At 43.7% G+C, this 25,277-nt stretch overlaps 1 protein-coding gene across 1 annotated transcript in view; it reads right to left on the reverse strand.

Moving 5' to 3' along the window:
• Positions 1–8,289: 8,289 nt before the first annotated feature.
• Positions 8,290–25,277, reverse strand: part of RSPO3 (R-spondin 3) — a 63,385-nt gene continuing 46,397 nt past the window's right edge. Inside the window, exon 5 of the mRNA XM_082481832.1 lies at positions 8,290–9,326. Within this exon, the coding sequence (XP_082337958.1) occupies positions 9,133–9,326 (194 nt within the window). The 3' untranslated portion in view covers positions 8,290–9,132. The remainder of the gene's footprint in view (positions 9,327–25,277) is intronic.

The raw sequence follows: 25,277 nt of genomic DNA on the forward strand, positions 1-25,277 counted from the left end.
TAGCTGAGCAAAGAGACTGCGTGAGCTTCAGACTGGCTTCAGCAGAGCTCGTGCAAGGGAGCACGTGTTTGCGCCGACAGCTTTATATGGAATTATAAGTCACTGTTATTGCTTACACAAAAAAATGATATGCAAAGACACCCTGCCTACAGATCTGTGTCACTGCATTAAAAGATCGGGTTAAAAGCTGTTTATGAAAATACGCAGTGGTGTCAAAGCATCCTCTAAATAAGCCACTTTGTCTAGATGCTTTGCATTGCCTGTTGCCTTAGAGCAAGCCAAGAAAGTCCACTTTTCAAATTAATATTGAAATTCCTCATGATACTGTCAACTATTTTTCAAAACATGGCAGTTATTGCTCTCCCCCAGGGGGAGATAGCTGAAGGATGATGAGGATGCTTCTGCAGCTCCCACTCGTAGTAATAAATAATACAATGCATGGTGCTGCTGGTATGTTTTTTTATGAAGTAACAGTTCAGTAAAAGCTGGTTACAAAACACACTAAGTATGATTTATAGGCCTGAAATGATGACTATCCAGCATTCCTGACTGATGACTTATTTATTCTTGTAGTCAGAAGACAAAGCTTTCTATATTGAAAAATAGTTGATACCTCTTTAATTACAGCTTAGGTACAATGTAGACATTGTGCTTTTTAACCACCCACTGACAGTCACTAAAGTGCAAAGGACCTGCATTTCCTAATGTATGAAATTGCTCCTAGGATGCTGTAGGACCCATGAGAAAATTGCAAAGAATTTTTACTTATCCCTGAGCAAGTGTGTCTCGGCTGAATAAAACTTCTAAGTCTTTCCAAAAGCTTAATTCTCAAGATCTTATATTGAGATGGCCCCCTAATGGTGTGCCAGAATCTCAGCTTAAGGTGCCCAGCTGACTTTCAAATACTCACTTTTAATTATCGTTCTTTGCTTTCCCCTGGGACTAATTTTGAAAATGTAAGTCTCAGGGTGCATGTGCTTAAGAAGTTGTCTTATGCTGACATTCCTCCCTTGTATAAAAAAGCAAAACAAACCAAAACAAGAAATTGATCTCTCAGGCAAGATTTCCACTACCATGAGAATACTTGGTTCTCTTTTCTCCTTCCCTCTAAGCAGCGAGCACAATATGTCTAAGATTCAGTAATGCATTAGGCACAGCAAATGTAAGGTTGTAGAAAACAGGATGTGAAAAGAAACCACAGATGAGAGATGCTAATTACATCATTTGATGTGCTACTGGAGCTCAGATAACACCAGGTAAGGTAAAAGAACTCATAAAGAGTAGAATATGTACTTGTACTTAAGACGATCTGGAGAGCTATCACCGAAACATACTCCAAAGAGGATTTGTCAGGATGGAGAACCACGAGTGGCTCGGCACTGACTATTCATTGACAATAATGTAAACAGCTTAATTATCATTCAGGAAGACTGTTCATTTATTACGAATCCCATTAGGAAGGGAGCTGAGCATCCGTGGTGAGGAGAACGATACAGAAATAACACGATATATTGCAAACGTAGAAATGGACCAAACCTGTAGCCCGAGAGCTCAGGCTGCGCTCTTGGGATTCATTTCAGGGATGACTACAAGAGGCTGAGATGTGTGAGTACTCCTTCCCAGGCTTTCAAGGTGTTTAAAGCTATAATGGTCGCTCATCTAATGTGCTCCTTATTTTAGAGGGGTTTGATACAAAACCCAGTCTCCACCAGTCCTTCCATCCCTGACCCCAATGCACATACGTATGCACATGGGACATCCAAATCACACAATCTTGTTATCAGCAGAACTGGGTTAGTTATCCTACATATGGCCCATCTACTGAACAGAAGGCAGGGGCTGGTGGGTAGAAATGTGTTTCAGAAAGAAATAACTAGGATCTGGAAAAAAATAGAAGCTCATCACACTCTGGGAATAGTCAATCACTCTTCAATGGAAGAGAGGCACTGGAAGAACAGTAGAATCTCAATTCCTGTTAGTGACTAGCGTGACAGCAAGACATAAGCACCTGGCGTGGAAGCATCATCACCAAAAGTGACAAAATTGTGCACTTCAGCCACTGTTCAAGAAATCTCCTGATTTAAAAACAGTGTGAGTGACAGCTTCTTGTCCAGCTATTCGGTCTCTGCCTTGCAAAACCAGATGCTCTTCTAACAATGGGGAGAAAGGGGTGGTAAAAGGATGACCTTGGGTTTATTTATTTTTTTTGGACGTTAGTTTTCCAATAACTAGCAGGGGTACACTGATATCTGTCAGTGTCATGTGGAGATAATTTATCCAGTTTTAGTCCCCTCTTGCTGTCTGAAACTGTAAATCCTGTTTCCAGAGAACAGAATTATTAGAGAGAACAGAATTATGTCAGATTCCATTGTCATTTACTCACTGAAGGTCTCTTTTATGAACAAAGCATCACCACGAAAAATAACTTCCCTTATCATTTTGAATTATGCTTTTGCTGTAAGATGTTTTTTGAAGTTTCTACAATTGTTCAACTTTGACAGCGGAATAAAACAATATGTCATTTCTTATAAAAAAAGAACATACCCTTGAGCAGGTTATGTTGATTTGCCTAAGAAATGTTGTCCACATATTCCTTTTTCATAGAAGCCTATTTTATGGACTGATGTGTATTTATACAGTGCATTGACACTATAGTGAGGATCAAACCATTTTTGAAACCAGGTACTTTGTGCTATAGCATAAAGTAGAAAGGGGAACTGCCCTCCTGTTTTTCAGTTCCCCCAAAAAAAACAAAATCACAAAAGCAGTTCCTTAATCTCATGCTCTGTGAAAGTACCTGTTTCACCAGTGCAAGGTATTGATTGTACCAGCTCTCCCTGGATAATGGCTGTACTAACATCTGTAGAACTTTATTAACCTGTTTAGCCATAGGTGCACAGGGGTAGACTGTGAGTGAGTAGAGGTTATTTCATGCATAGATTAAATAACAGTGACGGTCTGTTTTTCAACTTCTTGCTTATCTGCAGCCAGCCATCCCTCTGTTTCCAGCCTCATCTCTGGTTTCCTCCTATAGGCACGTCAAGAATTGACGGATTGGTTTCATTCTGGGATTATTTATCCTAGTGCTTTATTCCCTTTATACACGAAAAAGTTGTTGCTGTTGATAGTTTAATTTTGTTCACATCATCCTTTTAAAGGTGGCGGACCAGCTGACAACTCTTTTCCCTCCTGTCCCTGTTATACTCCGTCCTACTTTTGTGGTACCTGCACAATTTCTCCTGCCTCCATAGTTCTGATGACAGAAAAAGTTGTGCCGGCGATTCTATCCGAGAGGGGCTGCTTACCCCTCCCTCCTGCCCCAGGCTGAGGCTCCGTGATTGCAAGCGAGTCTGGTAGTAAGACAGATTGGTTTCGCTTTACTTCGTAGCCTTCAGAAGAAGAAACAACAGAAGTAAGATAAGCAAGGGAGAGGTGGGAAAGAGAAGGAAAAAGAGGAGACTCAGAAGTCAAATGCCACCCAGTTTGCCACTCAGGTAGCAGTTGGATTTGTCAGTGAGGATACCCAAGGCGGATCAGAAGAAGGAGAGGAACGGTGGTAGTGCAGGAGAAAGGGGGAGCACAGGACAGTTAGGCAGAAAGTGGAGAGGACAGGAGGAAGAAGCAGGAATAGAGGTGAATGTGAGACCACTCTTCCCTTCTATGTGGGACCACAATGACCAGAGCTTCAAAAGTTCAGCTGGAGACAGGAAATTCAGAAGATATGTGTACCTAACTGAACAAAAACCAGTCAGAAAGGACAAGGTTAATGACCCAAATCCATCTACAGTGTCTGTGTGAGCTAAGCAGGACAGAGTAATTTAGATCTATGCACAGCGTAAGTGCAGATGTGCGTGTGCGCTGAGAGAGAAAGGTGGAGAGTACTGCACCTGTTATTGACCTTTCCATGAACAGCCCAGGTTGGATGACATAAGGTTGAGATGGAAACAGAGCCACAAGAGGCTGAAATATATGTTAAGACTACTCCTAGGAAATACTTAGTGAATACTTAGTGAATTTGAAAAAGCAACACTAGATGGCCAGTTTCAAAGATCCTTAAAGGTCCGTTTTCTTGCTGACACGTGCGTGATCATTCTCAGACAGCTTTATATCTAAAAAGATGTTTAACAAATGTTCCTCAGGCAAGATGGACTTCCAACCAGCCTTCTGCAGGAGTGCAGAGGGTCGATTTTTAAGAAATTGGATGACTGCCTTGTGAGACATTGTTAGTACTCTGAAATGCTCTAGAGAACAGTATCAACAAAAATTTCATCCACCCATGAAAAAACAGAAATTTATGTGCCAAACCAATCAACGGGTAGTCTTGTTTCTCAAAGGCAAATGCAGTTAGCATTCTGGATCTGAAAGAGCAGGCCTAAATCCACCAGGAATATCACAGCTAAGTTAGGAGAGGAAGACGTAAGAGACGGAAGGGTTATTATAATGGTGAACAAACATGCTGACTTAACTCCTCTTTAAATTATGCCAATTTATTACAAAACAGTAGGAAAAATCTAATCCCCCGTTAACAAGAGGCCATATGGGAGAAGTATTTGAGGATGTGTAGCTGCAGAGTACGCTTGCTGCACGAGACTGCAAGGTCTTTGCTGTGTAAGCTTTGTGCTAAGTAACGGCAATGAAGTGGCAGATCCGAGCTTGAAAATGTGACCGTGCCACCCAAGCCCTCGCTGTTGGACTTGGGAAAGCCTGAAACTGCAGCTTCAGCTGACGCGTGCAGAATGTCACTGTGAAGAGTGGCTCCCGTGATCCGCTGTTATGTCATGCTGTGCAGAATTTCTTGTTTGAATTCTTGCAACTTCATGTGAACCAGGCGAACAAAACCCAGTGCTGTCTCTGAAAATAACAATGCATAGCAATTAAGTACGAGAGTCATGGTACATTCATGCTGCATCATAAAGTTAAGCCGTCAGTAAGTTTCAGGGCCTAAAACGACAGACACAAAAGATAAATGGCAGTGACTCATGAGGGCTATAGAGGGATACTTCTGAATTAATAACAATATTCGTGTGCTGCTTTCCCATCAGCATATCAACCACAAGTATCCAGAGACAGCTGGTAGAGGATATGACACAAGAACTTCATTGTGGGCGGTGACTGGTGCTGGTCCCATTCTGCTGACGGGTCCTTCTGCTGCCACTTTGCTACAGGGTACAGCAAAACCCTGTCATTTATTTAGTGCCTTGATCAGCCTGACAACTCCACTCTGGTGTTTGAGAATAAAGCTGCTGGGACAATTTCGATGAAGGGTTCAGCTGTTCAGAGCTTAAACTGCTTATGATACCTGAACACTGGATTCCCTTATTCGGGCCTTCACTAGCGTGGAGCCAGGTGAGAGGAAAGGCTACAGCTTGGTCAGACAGATCTGAAGCCTGGGCCATAGGGGTGCTTTTTTTTTTGCATTTTTCTGCCTCTCTGTTACCAATTATAATTCCCAGAGCAGCTTAACTGCCAGAAATAGTACCTCATTTGTGTTTATCTACTGACCATAACTGCTATTTAGTATTTTATTCCAGACCTGTTCTTCAATAATTAGCACACTATGAATTTGGCTGACAATTAACACCCATTCAATTTAGCTCCCATTTTAAGAAAAGTTGTTCATAATCCTACTCTGTTCATAATCCTCTGGAAATAACTTAAAATAGACTTTTAAGGTTTTGAGGTATTTTGTAACTGGGAAGCAATTGTCAGGAAAGAAGTTTCACGCAAATTTAGGCGCAGCTACTTGCAGTACTTAATCAGATCTTCTCCAGTAAGATCGTATGAGTCCCCATTAGCTCTTACTCAGTTAGCCTGTAAAATCATTGACATATTTTACATATTTATTACTAGGTGGGCAAAAAGTGTTATTGCAATATATATTTGACCTACCAAGGTCCATATTCTTCTTCAGTTTCTTGGGAGTCCCCAGTGGAGTAGTTCACCTGCCACCACAGCAGTCTACATTCAGTGCCAGGACTGGAGAAAATTTTAGTTGCCCAGATGAGCTGGATGTACTTTTTAGTGCTTCACCATGGCTACAGGCAATATTAACAAACATCATCCTGTGTGGGAGGGAACAACATGACGGCATCTTCCTTGATCATTTCCAGGAAAAGTTGTATCATGGTTTTTCAGGTACTATTGCTATGAATTATTACTGCCACGAGCCAAATTCCTTTTACGTTTTTATCCCTTGCTGAAAGGTGATAGTATTCCAAGTCCTGCTCTTGGTAAGACAAACCATCTCTCTTGTCACTGCCACTTGAGTAAGCAGGGAGAGGCACACTGGAGTTTGTAATAAAGGTTTATGTGGCAGTGCATAACAAAACTCACATTTGTATCCTAGATTCTCTACTTTTCCTTTCACCCTCTTTTTTTTTCTTCTTTCCTTTTTTCCTCCTGTAGCTCTTGAACTACTACTTGATACTGCTTTTTCAGTCTTCTATCTGTCTTTGCCAGATAAATGGCATTCCTTTGACTCGTCCAAGTGTTGTAGTAGAGAATAACTGATCAGGGACATTCAGGATTTAGCTCCTTGTTTTGCTTTTGCCTCTTTTCAATTCCCCTCTGAACACTCTTGTTCATTTTTACAGTTTTTGCTTGTGCTTTTATCAAGAGCCATTCTTCCATCTGAAAACCCCTTGCCATTTAACTCCTATATTTAATTAAGGCAGGGAAAAGACACAATCCTACTGGTTAGTTTTAAGAGTTGCAGACAAAACTTCTCTGGGTTCAGTTATCCATGTGGTTCAGCTCATGGTCTAGTTTGCTGAATCCAACTAGGAATACTTCATCTGGCCAACAACCTGTCCCTGGAGAAAGTTAATTGAGCAGTAAATCTTTCTGAGAAGCTGAACACCCCTGTCTGCCCACCAGCACCCCAGGCAGATGGGTGACTGCAGCTGCAGGAGAGGGTCTGAAGCACTGAGTGCTGCTTTCTATTGTGATGCCAACTCCTCTCAGCCCAGAACTGCTGCTTGCACCTCATCTTTTGGTGCCGACCTCTGAGTCTGGCAGCAGCAGGATTTCTCCTTTCATCTCTCTGCCTCCCTTCAGCATCACCCAGAGCCTCAGTGCTGAGCACAGGTCCTCCACCCTCCACTTCTCTGAGACCAGATCCTCCTCCGTTGCTTCTGCTAAGAAGGTGGGAAGATGTCGGTGGAGGAAGATGACTGTTGCTGCCAGGATTGGTAGTGGGAGACTGAGACCAGCTCACTCTGGAGGAGGGTGTAGACAAGTTATATGATGGAGCTGAGAGGCTACAGGTAGCCACCCCGGCTCCAGTTTCCCACTGTTAGGTCCCTCTCACAGGCATTCAGCACACATTGCTCTTCTCTCTCACCTGTTCAGGCTTCATTGTATGTGATGAATGTTACGTGCATCTGATGCTCATCTCTGTAAAATTCAGCCTTTAGCATTTAAGTCTTCTCAAGAGCAAAAATGTAAGATATGCATATAATCATGGACTGGTTACAGAAACTTTTGAGTCATTCTCATGAAAATTGAAGGAAGTTAGGAGCCTTAAACACCTATGTTATAAGACTACTGCATCTATACACATATCATTAAGAGACGAAGCTCTTACAAAGCAAAACGTAGGAAACTACCCTGCATCGCTGTCTGGAGGATTAGGATACTGCTTCAAAAGCCACTGAAGCTCATCACTCAGGCTTCCTCAACCTGAGAGACAAGCTTCAGTGTTAGACAGAGTCTTTTTTAAGGTCAAACTCACCATGAAAAACAGATATAGTGAGTAGGGACAGGAACTGGCTGGCAAGGCTTGCCTGCCACGTTTTCTGGTCTACACACCACACTGGGCAGGCTCTTACCCCTATGGCAGCTGCCCTTGGGGAAAGCACAGCAACAAAACACATGCTATAAAGCATGTTGGTTCCTCAACGCATTTCTGTAATGGGTAAATCCATTTCTGAGCAGCAAGTCAGCATGTAGCGTAGGCAGTGCTTCACTCGTGGGTCACTCTAGCCACTTAACAACATGGCCAGAATGGTACCAAAGGGTTTGGTCTGTCCTCTGAGCAGTGGAGATTTTCACCTCTGCCATGTCAGAGAGAAGAACACCAGCAAGAATTTAAGTAAAATTGAACAGAAGTTTGCCATTTCTATCCTTCGATAGATTTGTCATCCTGGATACTCTTTCACTAGGTGCACATTGTGGATACAAGTTGTGTCCTCTTCTGTCTGCGAAGCTGTGAAACGATTCCCTCCCCCAGTAGAAAAGGTGACACCATGACTGTGAAAAACACGTACTTACATGATCTATTTTTCTGGTTTTTATTAACTCAACATTGTCTCCTACAAATACGATTTGTCATTCACCAGAAGATTTGAAATGTAGACTTAAGTTACACATAGGTATAAAAAGCATAAAACAGCACACACGGTACCACTGTTTAGACCAGAAAACATCGTGTTGTCCCACAGATCAGAGCGCTATCCAAGCTTGGCCCCGTTGCCTTCTACCTCAGGGATTCAGTCTTCAAAGCTGCAGATGCTTCTGCTTCTTTTCCCTCAGCTCGTGAAGCCCTGACGGCTTTCCCCCGCTGTTTCTCACCCGCATCTGGAGCACGGACCGGGGAACCACAGGGCCATCCCATCCTGCTCCACCAGAGGTTATAAAACCTTGGGTTCCTACTGGCTCTTCAGAAACATTTTCCTCCTCCTCTTAATATTTATGTACAATATATGAAGGGATACGATTTGTGTCTTTCATTTAGACATATCTCTTGCCTCATACTTAAACAATAACTTGAAAAATATTTTACAAAGAAAAAGAACATTGTTCATCTGAATGTCATTCATTATTATATTGCTATATTTTATACCCTATTATTAATATATACAAAATTTCTTAATTGCCTTTTACAGATGCATGGAAGCATATAATATAACAGTTTTAAAGTATCCCATTTTTAGATTTTTTTTCCTTGGCTCATGTCAATCTCTTTAATAAACTATGGTTGCTTGGAGAATATAGGAAGTATTTGGAATGTTGTTTAGAGTTTAGTAATAACTGGTAGCATTGTCCACTTGCGGCCTGAACAGTTGGAGCATCTGTCAGGGCGATCTGGTAGAGATAGCAGCATCATAAGACTTAAACAATCATGGAGGGCTGTTAGTGTGCAGTGTCGACGGGTGCCAGGTTCTGTTCTTTATTCGGGGCTTTTCTTTTCTTCGGCTGCGTTTTGTTGTTGTTTTCCCTCTGTTCTCGGTTTTGTCTTCGGGCTGCTCGCCCTTTGCTTTCCTGTCTCGTCTCCTTGCTTTCGTCTTTGTTGGATTTTTTTCTTTTCTCCTCCCTATTTTTTTTCCCTGAAATAAAAATGATGGCACGTTAGAAGATTTGCTCAGACTGTTGCAATTTCTGCCTCCCTCGCTTTGCCATAGGCTGTAAAACCGGCCCTGGATTAGCACCTCCCAGTAGAAGCCGGACATTAGTGCTAGTATTTAGAAATGTCCAGCTCTTCATCAAACTACTAAATTCGGCCACTGGACTAACACCTCCCGTCAGTCTGACTCTGAGCAAAGAGCCGAGAACTCCCTAGGGAGTCCCGGTGCTTTAGAGCTGGTGTAAATATCGCACACACCCCTAGCACGTCTCCCACAGCCAGGGGCACAGCTCCATGTGCTCCACCAAAAACACAACCGGTTTGGGGACGTCTATGGCTGAAGCCAGGTAGCATTAACTATTGGCTGGTCTAAATTTATCTGGGCTGGGACCCAGGGCATATGGTGAGAGGAAATTAGCCATCATGTTACTCCCCTTCACTGCCAACGCTCAGCATCTGTGTCTTTTAAAAATCCCTCTCCCCTCCCTTAACCCCCACCACACCACGTCCCGGGGGATTCTTGGTGTTGCAGCATGAATCCCACAACAAAGTATCAGCTTCAGCACAGGTATGTGACCCTCTTCAGACCAAAAAGTGGTGTTCCAAGTCTCAAGCTTTAGACCATCATTACAAAATTAAGTATTCAAGTACATTATTGCTTTAAATACTTATAAAGGTAAGATGTTGAGGATTTTGTTACTGCTACAGACGTCTCCAATAAAGCTTCCCGTCCCCTTAGGAACATTAAAACTTTGTGTATGGGCTGCGGAGATGATATTGTATAGTGCATTTATGCTTTGACCTAAAGAAGAAATTCTTTATGCTGAGGTGGTTAGCCAGCGGAACAGGTTGCCCAGAGAAGTTGTGGATGCCTCATCGTCAGAAGTGTTCAAGGTCGGGATGGATGGGGCTTTGGGCAACCTGGTCTAGTGAAAGCTGTCCCTGCCCATGGCAGGGAAGGGTTCGACTAGATGATCTTCAAAGCTCCCTTCTAACCATCTTCTAACCTTCTAACCAAAAAAAAAATCACCATTCTGTGATTCTATGATTCCATTCCTTCTATTTGCTTTACAAACCAATGCAGGTATGACATTGAATCGAACTTGTATGTACACACAAGCCTAAAACAGATTAGAATTTTTCTGTGTGGAACTGGTTCATCTATTGAGCTATGCAGCTGAAGTTCACCTGTGGTTCGATGAATCCCAGTGATGTCTTCAAAAGCAACCCCCCTTAGACTTTCACGATACTATGTCACACTGGCCTGTATGCCTCCTTACATGGAGAAATTTCTGGACAAGTATTGGAAAGTGTCTGGCAAAACTCTGTTTTATGATGTCCTGGTAACGATACTACTGAAAATAATCTATCCCTCTTTGTTACAGCAAAAATACTTCTTGCTTTTAAATGCCAACAAAGATAATCCAGGCTTTCCTACACCAATGTTGGGGGAGTTACACAAACCTGGCAATAGCTCTTGTTGAGGGTGCTGAACACAGACAATTGTGCCCATTCCAGACTCAAAACCAGGGCTGGGAGGTTTTGGTGCCTCAATGGGCTCTGTGGGAGTAGGTCACAGTGGGGGAGTAGGTGCAGGGGCGGTGGCTTTGTTCTGAGAACAGCTGACCATCCAAGGAGGAGAAGGTCAGATAAAGGGAGAGAGATCCAGAGGAGGTGGAGAGAAGGCAGAAAGCAAGGATGAAAACTAAGGTGTGAGGATATGCTGCAGCCTCTTCTTGTTGTGTAGCTCTATGGGCTTGTTTTACAGCTTCTGAGTTCCTTACCGTCACTGCCTGAGGTCAGAGAGCAAGGGAGGGTTTAGATACACGTGTTAAGTCAAGCAGGGACAAACACCTGCCTTTCTCATCTGTTCTTTCCGAAACATGCACTAATGCTCTAAATGTAAAATGGAACCTCAAATTTTAGGCAAGCAGTCAGAGATTGCCCGCATATATGCCCGCATACTTGCAGAATCCCTCTCTGAATTTGGCAATGCCATCTAAGATGCACAGAGGTGAGCCTGGGAGACCCACAGAATGGTCACGTGAGACTCAGCGAGAGCTGCCACCAGCGGGAGAGCCGCGTGCAGAAGTGAGCCTGTATCTTACCCCAGCTGTAATGCTGTCTCTTACTAATGGATAAATGACAGTACGGAATTTCGTCCCAGTGGTTTGTAAATACGGTTGGCCCAAGATGAAATGTTACTCGAATGGAAACTGTCCAGACATTCAGTGTTTGACATTGTTCACTTGGTGATTAGCCAAAATCCTTCAGCTGTGACTTCCTAGCCATGATTCTTTAAGTATGTTGGAATGACGTGTGATGGTTGCCCTTTCAGACATGGATCAGCATGTATGTATTTATATGTATGTGTGTGAATAGACGAAGAATACACTATTTCTGTGTAGCTAGAGCTGCACCTAGGCGTGTATCACTGTTTCTGTTTTAATCAGACTGGCATCATAAAGGACAAACAAAATTCATCTCCGGAAAATAATTAAAACTCCATTCTAATTCTCTCCTGCTCTGAGGATGGGTAGTTTGGAGTCCTCTGTGCGATTTTACACGTGCTTTAATGCCATCGCCTCCATGCTGCTGCCGTTCGTGAAAAGATCTGCCCTTGAGACCTGCGCTGTTCTGCTAATGCAATAACGCACGGAAGGGTCATCTTTGCTGGGTGTTTGGCTCCTTTCCCTGCTATTTTAAAAACCGGGAGTTTTTATATGACAGTATAATGTTACTTCTAGTCAGTCCTTGGTTCACTTTAGACCCAAGGGCAGATTCCACCAGCAGTTATCTGCAAGCACTGAGGTGCAGCTGGAGCTGCATTCTTGCATGCATCTCTCTGCCTGTTGGTATCCCTGCTCTCTCCTTCCCAGACACTTCCTCCCGAGTAGTTTTTTCTTCTTCCTGCCGCTTGCTGGGAGCCCACTTCATAACAGCGCGTTGAACTGGATGCCAGACGTTGTGGAGATTCATTGGAAATTTGGGCATTGGGCTGTCTGCAAAATGAAAAGTGCGAAAATGAGGTGGGCCATTATGTTTACAGCCTCACCTCTGACCTACTTCGCGTTTTGAAGAAGAACAAACAGGCAAGGGCAGCGTGGAAACTGAAGCCCATCAAAGAAGGAAACGATGCAGTAATATCACGAAGAAGCAAATATCCGCCCCAAATGTGCGTTTCTCTTTTGAAGAACGTTGTTGTTAGAAAACCCTTCTGTGTTCGAACATGTCGCGTTTTATGCGTGTGTACATATACACACACATACACACGCACACGCACATCAGTGCCTTTCCCCGTGGCTATACCGCATTTAAACGAGGGTCTCCCCTCGGAAGCGGGCGCGGCGCGGGGGACCGGTGCCGGTGCCGGGGGCGGCCGCGCGGGGGCGCCGCAGCGCCGCGCCAGGCCCGTGCGTGCGCGGGAGCCGGCGGGGGCGCGCGGGGCGGGGGCGCGCGGGGCGGGGGCTAACTAACGCTGCTGACGTTTATTTCTGGCTTCTTGTGGTTTCAATAGAGCCTAAGAAAAAGAAAAAAAAAAAGGGAAAAGGAAAAAGGGAAAAGGAGAAAAGAAAAAGAAAAAGAAAAAGAAAAAGAAAAAGAAAAAGAAAAAGAAAAAGAAAAAGAAAAAGAAAAAGAAAAAGAAAAAGAAAAAGAAAAAGAAAAAGAAAAAGAAGAAGAAAAAGAAAAAGAAAAAGAAAAAGAAAAAGAAAAAGAAAAAGAAAAAGAAAAAGAAAAAGGAAAAAAGAAACAGAAAAAAGAAAAAAGAAAAAGAAAAAGAAAAAGAAAAAAAAAGAAAAAAAAAGAAACAGAAAAAAAGAAAAAGAAAGAAAAAGAAAAAGAAAAAGAAAAAGAAAAAGAAAAAGAAAAAGAAAAAGAAAAAGAAAAAGAAAAAGAAAAAGAGAGAAGAAATAGAGAAAAAGAAAAAGGAGACTAAGTCTGTTTAGATAGGCGATATTAAAACATTTTCTAAGAGAATTTTGCTCACAAAGATGTGGATTCATGAGATTCTAACAGTCCCGAGAAGTAATTATTTGGCATTCAAATAGCTTTTATTCCAGAACCAAAACTTCAATCAACCAACTGCACTGGAAGAATCAGTCTGTAGGCACTGTCCAGTGAATGTACTTGTCGATAGGGGATACTTTACTACTTCTGATAATAGCAGCTTTGTATATTGAAGAAAGTCTACAGACATGCTATAATTTTGAGGAGTGCAGTAGTTCAAATTAAATGCAGACACGAAACTAATTCAGACAACAATATAATTGCAAGTCCAATCAGCTTAAAGGTGCTGAGTTCTTGTTAATCTAATTTATAGCCCCTGGTCAAAGAAATCCCTGTGTCTGTATTAATTCAGTCCACATCTGAGTACATCTTTAAGTATGCAAGCCAGAGTGTTTCAGAGAAGCCTTTGCATTATTGCATCAGATGTAGTGTTTCCACTAAACCTATAGTCATATTTTATGGAGTAAAGGGAGGAAGTTGTTCACTTCTCCCTTCTGTGGGCACTGAAACCCCAAACCACCATAGGAAGACATAAAATCTGATTGTGCAAACTGCTTCGCTTTGGTGGGGGGGTGTCACAGGGTAGGTCTCATGGAAAACCCAGACGGACGAGAATCTGGTGTCAGGCATTTGCGATGATTGTATTTCTTCTGGAAAGATCAATCCCATAAAGAAATTTACCCTGGGGGAGCAGAAGGGGCAAAAGGAGTCACTGCACTGCGCCTGTTGGGGTTGCAGGCACTGATGTAATAGGCCCCAATCTGAAGGATCCTGGCGCTTCTACTGTGGATGTCACCACGGACCACAAAATCCTCCCCACTACACTGTAATAAGCTGAAGAGCTATAATAAAAGACCACAAGCCACAGCTGTAACGTGCCACAGTGTTCCTTCACACCACTCACAGCCTCGGCTGACCTCTCAGCACTTTCCCTGCTACTGGAGCAATGTCAGCACCGGTGCTGTGGTACCAGTGCCCCAATACCTCCTCTGTACCCCACCTGGTAGGGGTACAAAAACTTGGGGGCTAAGTGCCACGACTTTGCGTTGCCCTTCTTCCCACCCATCCACACCCTTGTCAGAGACTTTTTTTAGTCCTCTTAGGTGAAAAGTCTGTCACCCTTTCCTCATGACACGACCCGGACAACAACAACATGACATGTGCCGAGCGAAGGTACCAGTAAAAGGAGCATGCCCCAGGCTCTACAACCACTTACTACAGCTCCACCTACCGTACAGTTGTGTCATATTATGCAAATGAGTAGATTGCTTTCATTTTCAAGAAAAGTGACACATTTTGTTCTGGAACACAGACTGTAGCGTGTATTCACACTACTTGCCAAGGTAACAAGCCTCCAAACCCCCAACTACCCAGTGACACAGAGGACATTCTCCTTTCATTCACAAGGCACGAGCGGCTGATTCATCTGGTATGTCTTTTTGATGTTTAAACAGCATAACTTTCTTAGCAGCAATCATTGTTTTCCTAGTTATAGTGGCCCTATTTTATAATCACACAATTTTTTCAGGTGACCAAAGTGGTGAGGGTCAACAACTTCAGAATGACCCAGGTGCTACACAGCTCAATGCAATTTCCTGGCCTTACTCTTGAAGATGCACCAACTGCTGAAGTGAATATGGGTAAAAATATTAAAGGAGCTAAGGTCCAAAGGCATTCAAGGATCAATTGATTTGGCCAACATAGGTTCTCCTGCTGTTGAGATGCATGAGGACAGCCTACCTGGCTTCCACCTACCAGTCCAGATGGATACAGGTCTTAAGGCATGTGTCATATTCACAGTCCTATGTGGTGATATTGGATAACCCCAGATACCTCAAATGATACTGCCACTTAAGGTTGAAGAACTGCATTAGGGGACTTAGTGACTAACTTGTACTTATGTGACCTATCTCATCTTGAAAATGGAAATACTTCTTTAGATGTGCTCTAGGCAATGCTGGAGCCTAAGACTAAGAAGTCTTTCTATGAGATTCAGGGTCCTTGAGTGTCATTTGCCTCTGAAAATAGGATCTGGACTGCTAGGTTGCATTCACTTGAAAAATGTTCTGATTGATGTTGTGGCTGCTAGCCTGTCCCTGCAAGAGGAGGACAATGCCGAGGCAGGCACATTAGGGGGAACAAGAACGCAATGTCTAAATACAGTAATAGATCAGACCGGCATAGCAGCTGTTTCCATAAAGCAGGCAGAGAGGAAAGAGAGGAGGCTGAGCAGATCAGCTGTGCCGAGACAGGAGATGTCAAGTTTTGCTGCTGTAGCAGATGAAGAGCAAGTTGTGTCCCATTAGGTGTATGGGAAGAAGGAAGGCATCGTTTCTTCTGTAAGCTGCCTGGGAAATGGCACTGCTACACTCATGGGCTCATAAGCAAGGCTGATGGAAAGTCCCTGGCTTAACTGTTTTGTGATGACCTCTTTGCAGCAGAAATGGGTTGGGGCTGCCTTTCCTGTGTCATAGAAAAGACATTGCCAGTGCCTGAAATTACAAGAATATCCTCCAGTCAAAGAAGCAGCCAGAGGAGGAGGATTTCTATAATGAGTTCTGTTTGCTGTTTGTGGAGACGTTTACTGCTGTCTCTTCAAACCAGTGCCTGTGGGGATTTATTTCCTTTGCACTTGTCTGTTGGGAGTAAGGGAATTTGTTAGCAGCCTTGTTTTAATCAGGACTAGTGTTGTGCTAACAACAGCAATTTTATAATTATATAGCAGTTTTCATCTTATAAGAACCCGCAGCTTATAAACTCTGAACACAGCTTCCAAGGACAGGAAAGTAATGGCTATTTATCAGAGCAGAAAGACACTGTGGATTGCTTAGGATGGGAAGCGACAATAGACCATGCTGGTACTTCGGAAAGTGGCATTTTCTCACCAAGCTTGCTTTGAGATTGTTAATGGCAGCTTTTGAATGGGATTTTGTTTTTACAGCTCTCCTAAAAGTGGCAAGGTAGATGAGTGTCCAAATCCACCTTATAAGCCTCTTTTAAGACTAACAGAATCAGATGCCAACACAAAGATGGGCGATAGTAGTGATGGGTATCAATACCCCTTACCCTGTTGTTAGAGCGTCAGGATATTGGCAGAAATCGTTAATAGCTTGTTTTCCTTTTAGGCACCAATAATCCAAGCTCTCCCGTTAGCCCGGATTGAGGTCATAAATATAGTCATTTTTAGAGACTTAGTTCAGCTGGTGCAGGCTTTTGAGCAAACCAGAAATAAAAATGTGATGCTGCATTATGTCAGAGCCGCATGTTTAGTCTGCCTCTCTAGAAATAATCAAGAAAAGTTATACATGATAAGAGACAGATGCTAGTGCCTCCACAGACATTTGAACTCTTTCTAGTACAATAGTAAAAAGGAGAAAACACCCAACGAAACTTGTTTTTGTACTCAGAGTGCTCTGAAGGGAGGGATAAATGAGAAAAGACGTTTTCCTTGGCTTTACTTAAACCGATTGCATGGATGTAACCTGCCAATTCAGAAGATACTTATACGACCCCAATGTTTGGATGCATCCATAAGAACGCCTTTTTCCCTAAGCGACCACGGCTTGGAGCTGGGCTATACAGACGACTGAGTATGGATCCTGCAGGGGGATTTGCGAGTGCTAACTCTAGACACTCAGACCAGGCCAGCAGTTCCTGCCTCGGTACCAGATACCGGGGCCAGGGAACCCGTGCACCTTCCACCATTTCATTTGTTGGTATAGGTGCAGCTATAGTCTCCCCCTGGAGCCCCCTCCCTACATCTCCTTAAGTTTCCTGATGTGCCAGGGAGGTAAAGGAAGATGAGGAGTCAACAGGATGCCCCTCTGGCCCCGCTCTGCACGGTTCACTTGTCCCCTCCACTCTAAGCGCGGTTTGTTTGCGTTCCCGCCTGAGGTGACACCTGTGCTGACAGGTAGATGGGAGCCCATGTGTGTCCCACAGGTAAACCAGGCCAGCCTGACGGATGGGTCAGCCAGTCAGCAGTCGCTAACACGCAGGGGGACGGCAGCCCCTGACGGATCCACTCAGCAAAACCATCAGCCCAGAGCCAGGGCGCTGTTACTTGAATTTGCCGGAGGCCCGATTCTGCCCTCTGTTGTACGTGCTCAAACACACGGAGGTCACCAAGGTTGGTCTCTGCTGTAAATGAAGGGATAATTTTCTTTCAAGGATATTTTTCAAAACCAGGTGTTGAAAAATGACTCTTTCTTTCTTTTTTGTGTCTCCACTGCGTGTGTACTGCTTCCGCCGGTCAAAGCATTGGTCCCTCTCTAGGTAGTGCCAATATTTCCAAATATATTTTCATGCTGGTTAAAACGACAGGTCAGATTTCTGAATTTCATACAGACTGGGGGGACTCCAGAGGTCCCCTTTCAAAAAGGGTGACGTGACGTTTCACTTTGGCCATCTCCATATGTTTCTGAAGAGTTTTTCTCACCTACTGAGAGGATACCTGGCAGTTCACCAGGTAGAGAGCAGCTTGTGGGATCACCAAGACTCTTGGGCTGCCTCTGAAAAAGGGTCAGGAAATTTTAATGCCAAAGTGATTCAGAGCTTAGCCCTAGGAAGCTCAGGGAGCTAGGGTGACCAAGATGCTGTCAAAAGGATCTCAGATTTTCAGGCTCTCGAGTCTTTGTCACCCTGCCAAGTGGGTTGCCAAAGGCCAACCCAATGGACAAGCTGGTGGGATACTAGGCAGAAACCTAACACAAAGGCAAAGTTGTTTCAAAACCTGCCTACTTTCCACTGGGGCTCCATTGAAATCAGCAAGTTTCTGGGAAATGTGATGACTTTGATAATCTGGTATTTTCCATTTCTTTGGAAAGTTCAGCCCTACAAAATATTAAAAAAAAAAAAAAAGGATTTCTAAGTAGGGGTCATGGAGGACATGCATGAAAAATACTTGAATGCAGATATTTTAACATTGCCCGTAAGTCTTCAATTTAAAATGAATCACAGATATAAATTGTCCGTGTAAATTTTATCCAGGCTGTCTTGTCTTTGGTGTGTTTTTTTTTTTTTTTCCAAGAATGTGATAAGTTTATTCTTTTTAAATCCCTCTGGGAATGAACTGTGCGTTTAGAGCTGTTTGTAGTAACACAGGCTTTGCACACTGAAGTGAGCAGCCGGCTTTATGAGTAGCTTGAAGTGGAATGTGAAGAATGAGTCTGCCATGTGACAGTGCATCACTGGAGTCCACTTCACTTAGTATACTTTATAAACTGACCACCACGCCATTTAGATCGGATAAGAACGAGGTTGCATAGCCCAAAGGTTAAAGGAGATGCAGCTCCTACTGAGATGAGAGAGCAGCCTCTCATGCATCACTCCGCCAGTGGTGCTTCTTTAAAAACACCATGCAGGACTAGCGGGGAGAAAATCCCAGCTGCACCGAGTGCATTTAAGAAACCTGAAAAGCAAAATTGAAACTGGAGCGAGACCTTGAGCAAAAAGTCTGTTTGATGCGGAGGGCGTCCTTATCGCCTCCCTGCAGCCAGACCTAAGAAAGTTGGGGTTTTAGGCTCCACAGAGCCATGGGGGAAGGAGGTGGGTGCTCCTTTAATGTGTCATGTTTTCCAGGGAGTGGTGGGTTTGGGAAGTGTAGAAGTGTTTGTAGCTAGGCTGAGGCTGGTGGATTTTAGGCAAATCCTGCTCCCACTGTGGCTGAGGCAGACAGGGCACCTGCTTTTATGTTGAATATAGGAGAGTCACTGCTGCCTGCTGGGTATTCCTATGGGGGTCACAGCCCCATAGCTGCATGTGGTCACTCACTGTGGTGTTTCGAGGTGAAATCTTGGTGGATAAGGGGAAGTAAAAAAAAAAACAATATGTGGAGTACTTTGAGCAACCCGGTCTAGTGGAGGGTGTCCCTGTCCATCACAGGGGGGTTGGAACTAGATGATCTTTAACGTCCCTTTCAACTCTAACCATTCTATGACATAGGGCACCACCGAGTGCTAAGGAAAGTCTGTAACCCCTTAGCCACCCCACCAGGAGATCTGCCCTGTGTCCTGTCTAGCACAGTTCCTACCAGCAGTATACAATGGCAGTTCAGCAGAACTTGCTGCAGGCATGCTTTGATTTTCTGCTTGGTGCTTGGCTGGTGTCTTAAGAGTGCTACAACAGTGCTGGTAAATTGGTAGCAATCCTAGGCTTTACACTTCCAGCTGGGCCTGTGGGGTGTGCACAGCCCAAAAAGCAGGGCTGGTTACAGGAGCTGAATTGTAAGGCTGCAGAAAGGTTCTAGGGAACCCGAAGCAAAAGTTCAGTGAATGGTATTTGCTGTACTACACTGTATTGCAAGAAGTTAGGACCTTCTCTAGCCTCTGAAAACTGGGGCTGTGGGGACCAGCAGGCTCTCTTTCCAGCCGCCTCCTGCCTCCTGTCAAAGCAACCCACTGTACACTAGTCAACGAATACGTTTGTTCTTCTTTTTAAAACTGAGCAACTAATCACTTTCCTGCCTGCTCCAGGAGCTTTTACATTAGTCAAAAGGAGAAACTACTCACTATTTCTACCGATCTGAGTGCCACCTGCTTTTGCTAGCAACTCCTTAGGCGTTCTTCTGTAACATCTGAGACCAACCCTGTAGCTGCTAAAGCCAATAATATTTTGTAAAAGGTCTGGTATGACATGCTCATAAACACTTTTCAGACTGTAATATAGAAGTGTAGAAATCTCAGGGGCAAAAAACCAGCAAGCAGTTGGTGCACACATACTGTAGTAAGATACTAAAAGGAACAGGATGCTTTGTCCAAAGAATCCAGAGAAAATAGACCCTTACTCCAACTCCAGTAAGTTACTTAAAATTGTTTGTGTATTTTTGAAAATGTTACCCAAGATGTCTGTATGTCCAGGAAGTTAATATATGTGCTCTGAAAGAGTGAGTTGCATCAACCTTAAGCCTGTAGTATTCAGAGGGATTCACAGAGACTCTTCTACCTCCATATTGCGTATTCCACCGTGTCACATTTAAACTTAAGAGGTTTATCCATCATAGCTTTAGTTTGATTTAAGACCACTGGGGAAAAAAAAAATCCAGCAACATAAAATATACTGTGGCTGGGAACGTGATCCTTCGTCTCAGTGACAAACCTCTTTTTTCTTTAAAATATCGTCTTCTAAGACTTCCTCAGGTTCCAAAACTGTAAAATGGAGATAAGAGCTTTGGGATCTATGGATAAAAACCACTACTGCTGCAAATCAGAGCCACTGAAGTGGACAGAGTCCTCCTGACTTCAATTAATGTTTTGAAGGACCAAACATCATGCTCCAATCGAATAGAGAGCCGAGAATGCTTTTTTACAGAGTATCGTTTCCTTTCTCATGCTTAAAGGTAGCAGGAGCTGGATCACCCACTGGCATTCCCTCCCACCACCCACATCCGTACAAGACATAAAGTCAGTTCCTCTGGATTTAAACTAAAGCCTTCTGGTTTAGCAATGCACATTTCTACTTAAGCAATAAACATCTGTCATCTGCCATTCATTAATATTAATTATAAATGGTCACTAGCTCATGGGATCCAAGTCCACCAGCTGAGACTTTTCCAACTCTGACCTTGTTAGGGTTTGTATAAAAAGTGTTCAGAAGGGTCCTTCGAAGCTCGAAGCCAACAATAAGTGCAATTTGCAGAGTACAGCGTTTAGATTACGCACTTAGAACAAGGGCGGTCAGAAAGGGTGATGGGCAGGGGGGGAGGCAGGGAAGGAGAGAGCACAGAGCCTGAAACAGTCTTCCTTTAAACACTTAAGAGTTTTAGACCTTTCTGCAGGCTAATGACAGGGAGAGGCATTGTCCATAATGAAACTGGCCCATCCATTAAACATTACTGTAAATGAAAGGTTGCATGAATTAAAGGTTGTTCATCTCATGTTTCAGGAATGTAGCTGTGTTTCATGTCTGAAGCCTGTTTTCCTTTTAAATGGAGTTCTTCAGATGACAAATGAGGGAGAGAATTTCAGAAAGCAAATGGGCAGAAGTAAATACATGCTTAAGAACAAAGCAGAGACATAACTGTAGCTGTAAATCTTTATACTGGGGCTACTGTTTGCCACAGATATTGAAGAGGATTAGATTAGAATTGAGAAATTTCATTACTGGGTCATTTTGCTTGTAAACCAAAAAATGATAGAAAAATTCCACAGTTAATGCTTAAATTCTAGCCTTAGGAACACCTGTGTATGTTTCACTCATGGACTACTGGTTAATTCTTTTGCTACCATTTTGGATATCAAGGAACTAAAAAAAGAATGTGTAGGAAATGCTTTTTCTCAATTTTGCATGGCCACCACATCCTTTAATGATAAATGTGGGGCATTTTTTTCCCTCCCCTTTTATTTGTTGCCACTGCAAAATTGCTTCAACAAAGATTACTGAAAAATAGTATTGGTGTGTATCAGTCCTTAAAATTAGCTCATTTATTTTCAGGCCTAAGCATAGAGCAACATGACCCTCATGGGAGAAATCTTCATCTGCTCTTAAAATATACATAGCTTCCTTGGCAGAGAGGTGCTAGCTTACATCTCTGGTGAAATTTTCTGTAAGAAAATCCAGCCCTATACTCTTCCTGTAACAATGATTCAAAGCTGATGAATGCAAAGAGGAACATGAACAGATATTTCAGCAATGCAAATGACTAAACTGGACAAAATGAAAGGAAAGTTGGTTTCAGTTCCTTGACTCCGGCCCAAATAAAAGTCTGAGCTTGGTAAAGACAGCAGGAGGCCCTATATTGCTGTCAACGGATAGAGATACTTGGATTTGTGCTCTGTAAATGTGCAGTACACCGTCTCTCTGTGGAAGTCTTACAGAAGGCAACCAGCAAGAAAAAATTTTGTGGAAATTTTGCAGCAATTTTAGAGATGCTTATCAAAGTGTTATCTAGTCCCTTACTAGGCTGTGAAGCTGAACTACTATACTTAGACTGTCTCTGATGGATGTTTGTCTAACCTCCTTAAATATTCCATGATGGAGATTCCCACAACCTCTCTCCTGATCTTTATGATCTCAGATAATAACTCTGGATGTTGCCATCTCATTGGAACGCTCTGAAGCTCCTTTGGACCTTTGTAAAGGAAAGTTATGGCAGCAAGTGTTTTCTTTTTCACAGCTCTGAGGCTGGAAGAGAGCTGGGAGGTGGCAGCCTAAGCAGACCAAAGGCTACATCAGGTGTCAGAGCTGGCAGGGACAGTGAGCTGAGAAGAGACGGCGAGACTGGAGATGCAGAGACCTGGGTGGGGAAAAGCAAACAGAGCTGCCTGGGTGGGGAAGAGTAGACAAATATCCAGTAAGATGAGGAGAAGCAGCAGCCAAAAAGTGCTCCTTTGTTTTCACTTTGTTACAAAGGAATGCTGAAAATCCCTTCTTTACAGCTAGATCCAAAGTACTCTGAAGTCAATGGGATTTCAGTGGGTCTTGGATCAGGACCTTTAAAAGACGGGTGGCTATAATACAATAGTGAATGAGTGCCATTGCTGTCCGCGATTGGCAGTGTTATAACAGCACTGCTATACATGGAAGCGTTGCACAGCCCAGGATTTAGCTGATTAAACAGTGCTGCGTGTGTCACCGTTAGACTTGAAACATCCACTGCCTGATTTACTCTGTAGCTCACATAGCCCAAATGTTTTGCATTCTTGGACTAAATTCGATAGATGTACTAGCAAACTTCTCTCCTGCATTTGTTCTTCTTCCCAGGACACACAGGCCAAAATAGCGAGGGGTTTAGCTCTTCAGGTGGCGAGGGGCTGGGTGAGCCCTGCTGTCGGCAGCCACGTTCTCCTTTACTTTGTGGTAATAGGGCCCAAAGGTGAGAAAGAGAGAGTCAAGAGAAAGAAGTTGTCAAGTTGCTGTGGCATACAGCCTCATTTCCTCTTCCAGCTGTGACAAAAATGTCGCTCCCTCAGAAAGAGCTCCTTAAAGCACTAGAACTTAGGGCGAGGACTTTGGAAGCATCAGCTGTGAGAAGTGATAGAAAGACCAGTGTGGAGAGAAAGATGGGCAAGTGAAGCTGTGCGGGCAGGGCAAGGGGACACACGCAATACTTTGCTCTTTCACACGTGGTCTCTGCCCTGGGCTGAGAGGAGAGAGTAGCCACAGTTTCCTATTTACCTCTCCTTAAAACTCAACAGTGTGAATTCCCTAAAGGCGAAGGTGCCATGGATAAGTAAAGTACATCTGTATCAGAGAAGGCAGCCGGAGACCAGGCAGACCCCTGCACAGCGTAACTGGTAGTTTGTTTTAGGACTCTGTTTGACCTGCAGCAGGTCAAATCTGCTACGGAGGGAATAGCCCTGGCTAGTTTGGATGCAAGCCAGAGGGTGGCCCTTGGCCTTGTGGCCAAGGAGCAGACCTTCGCCTGCTTTTCTGTAGCAGTACAGACACAGCTGTGGATTTCATCTTCTAAAGCTTGAGCTGCTCCTCTCAATCCCAAACATTTTTATTCAAGAGGCAAGATTTTAGGCAGGTGCTGGAAATTTGGTGCTGAATGAATACTTGATGAGCATTTTGGAAGGGGGGGGAAGAGGGGTTCATGAGAGTTTTGTATTCCCTCCTGTTTTTCCCACAGAGCTCAGGCAACTTAAAGATAGTCAGCCAGCCAATTCTGGAGCACAAGGAGGCACCAGAAGGGAAGATCAGAAAGAGAAAAAGAGCTGATTTCTAGCCCTTATTTGGTTTAGTGATCTGAGGATAACAGCTCTCACATCGTTCACATTTTAACAGAAGAATGCAATCAGTTATTTTCTGATTCACTTCCCTTAACGGGGGCAATTGACCACACTCTTCTTACTCAGCTTTGTCACCATTCCTGTTAATATGAGGTTGATGCTGTTTATCCGCAGCGTGTACAGCACATTTTTTAGAGCACACTCCAGAGGACCTCTGGGCAACTTGAGCGACCTCCTCTCTGCTCCCAGGCTCTGCAGAACAGGGAGAAGATGGGAGGTGGCAAGAGAGGAGCTGGCAGCAGGAGAGGAGAAGATCTGCCGAGAAACACAGAGACGGCGTCAGCCCAGCACCCCGTGAGGCTAAAACCACTTTTGATACCTGAGGGCCTGGCAGTTTGGTGCATAGCCACAGCCATCGTCAGCCTGGCTGTTCCTCGAGATGCATATTATTCAGAGAATACAACCTTGGCATGACACACAAGTACACAGTGTATACATGTATAGTACCCTATGTGCAGAGGCACGCAGCGTGTACGTATTACCGACTTGCGCGGTTGATACGTATCTGTCAGAACCGGGAGGTAGGATGAGAATTTAGTGTTCACACTAACACAAACAAAATAAAAATACTTGCAGCAAAACACAGTATTACTATTAACTAGTTCAGATTTTAAGGTCTCAGTTTGCAGGTAGTAACTTAGTCAGACTTTCAAAACTGCCTGTGATTAAATTTTGAGAATGCTAGGATTAAAGCTTAAAAATGTCTTTTCCCAACCTTTTCAGCCCTTGAACTGTAGAACCAGTACATCCTCTACTACTAGCTATTTTGGATTCACAAATCGCTCCGACTCATATTGGTCCTCTTTTTCCCTCTTAACCCTTCTCACCCACGTCTCTTTTCTAGACCGCGTCCCCGTCTGCCGGCCCGCGGCAGTGGGCAGCCCTGTGCTCTCCGTGCCCTGCCTTGCTCAAGGCATCCCCAGGACGCCATTTCCCTTCAAGTTACAACTCGCGGATTCCCAGTCTCAACAGCCTTCCCCTTGGAGGCTGGAAATGTGTTAAAGTTAAAGAGTCAAAACCCCTGCAAGGAAAGGAAATGAGAGGTCCTCTTGGCAGCAACAAACAGAAAATAAACAACCAAACTCTTCACAAGACAGATTCCTCAATTATAGTAACTGAGGCTCGCAAAGGCCAGAGTTATGACCCACTGGCGTATGCAGTATGTAAACACAGGGATGCAGTAATTAGCTTTGTGT

The sequence above is a fragment of the Vanellus vanellus genome, assembly GCF_965231255.1.
Source record: "Vanellus vanellus genome assembly, chromosome: 3".
In the NCBI taxonomy this organism is placed as follows: domain Eukaryota; kingdom Metazoa; phylum Chordata; class Aves; order Charadriiformes; family Charadriidae; genus Vanellus; species Vanellus vanellus.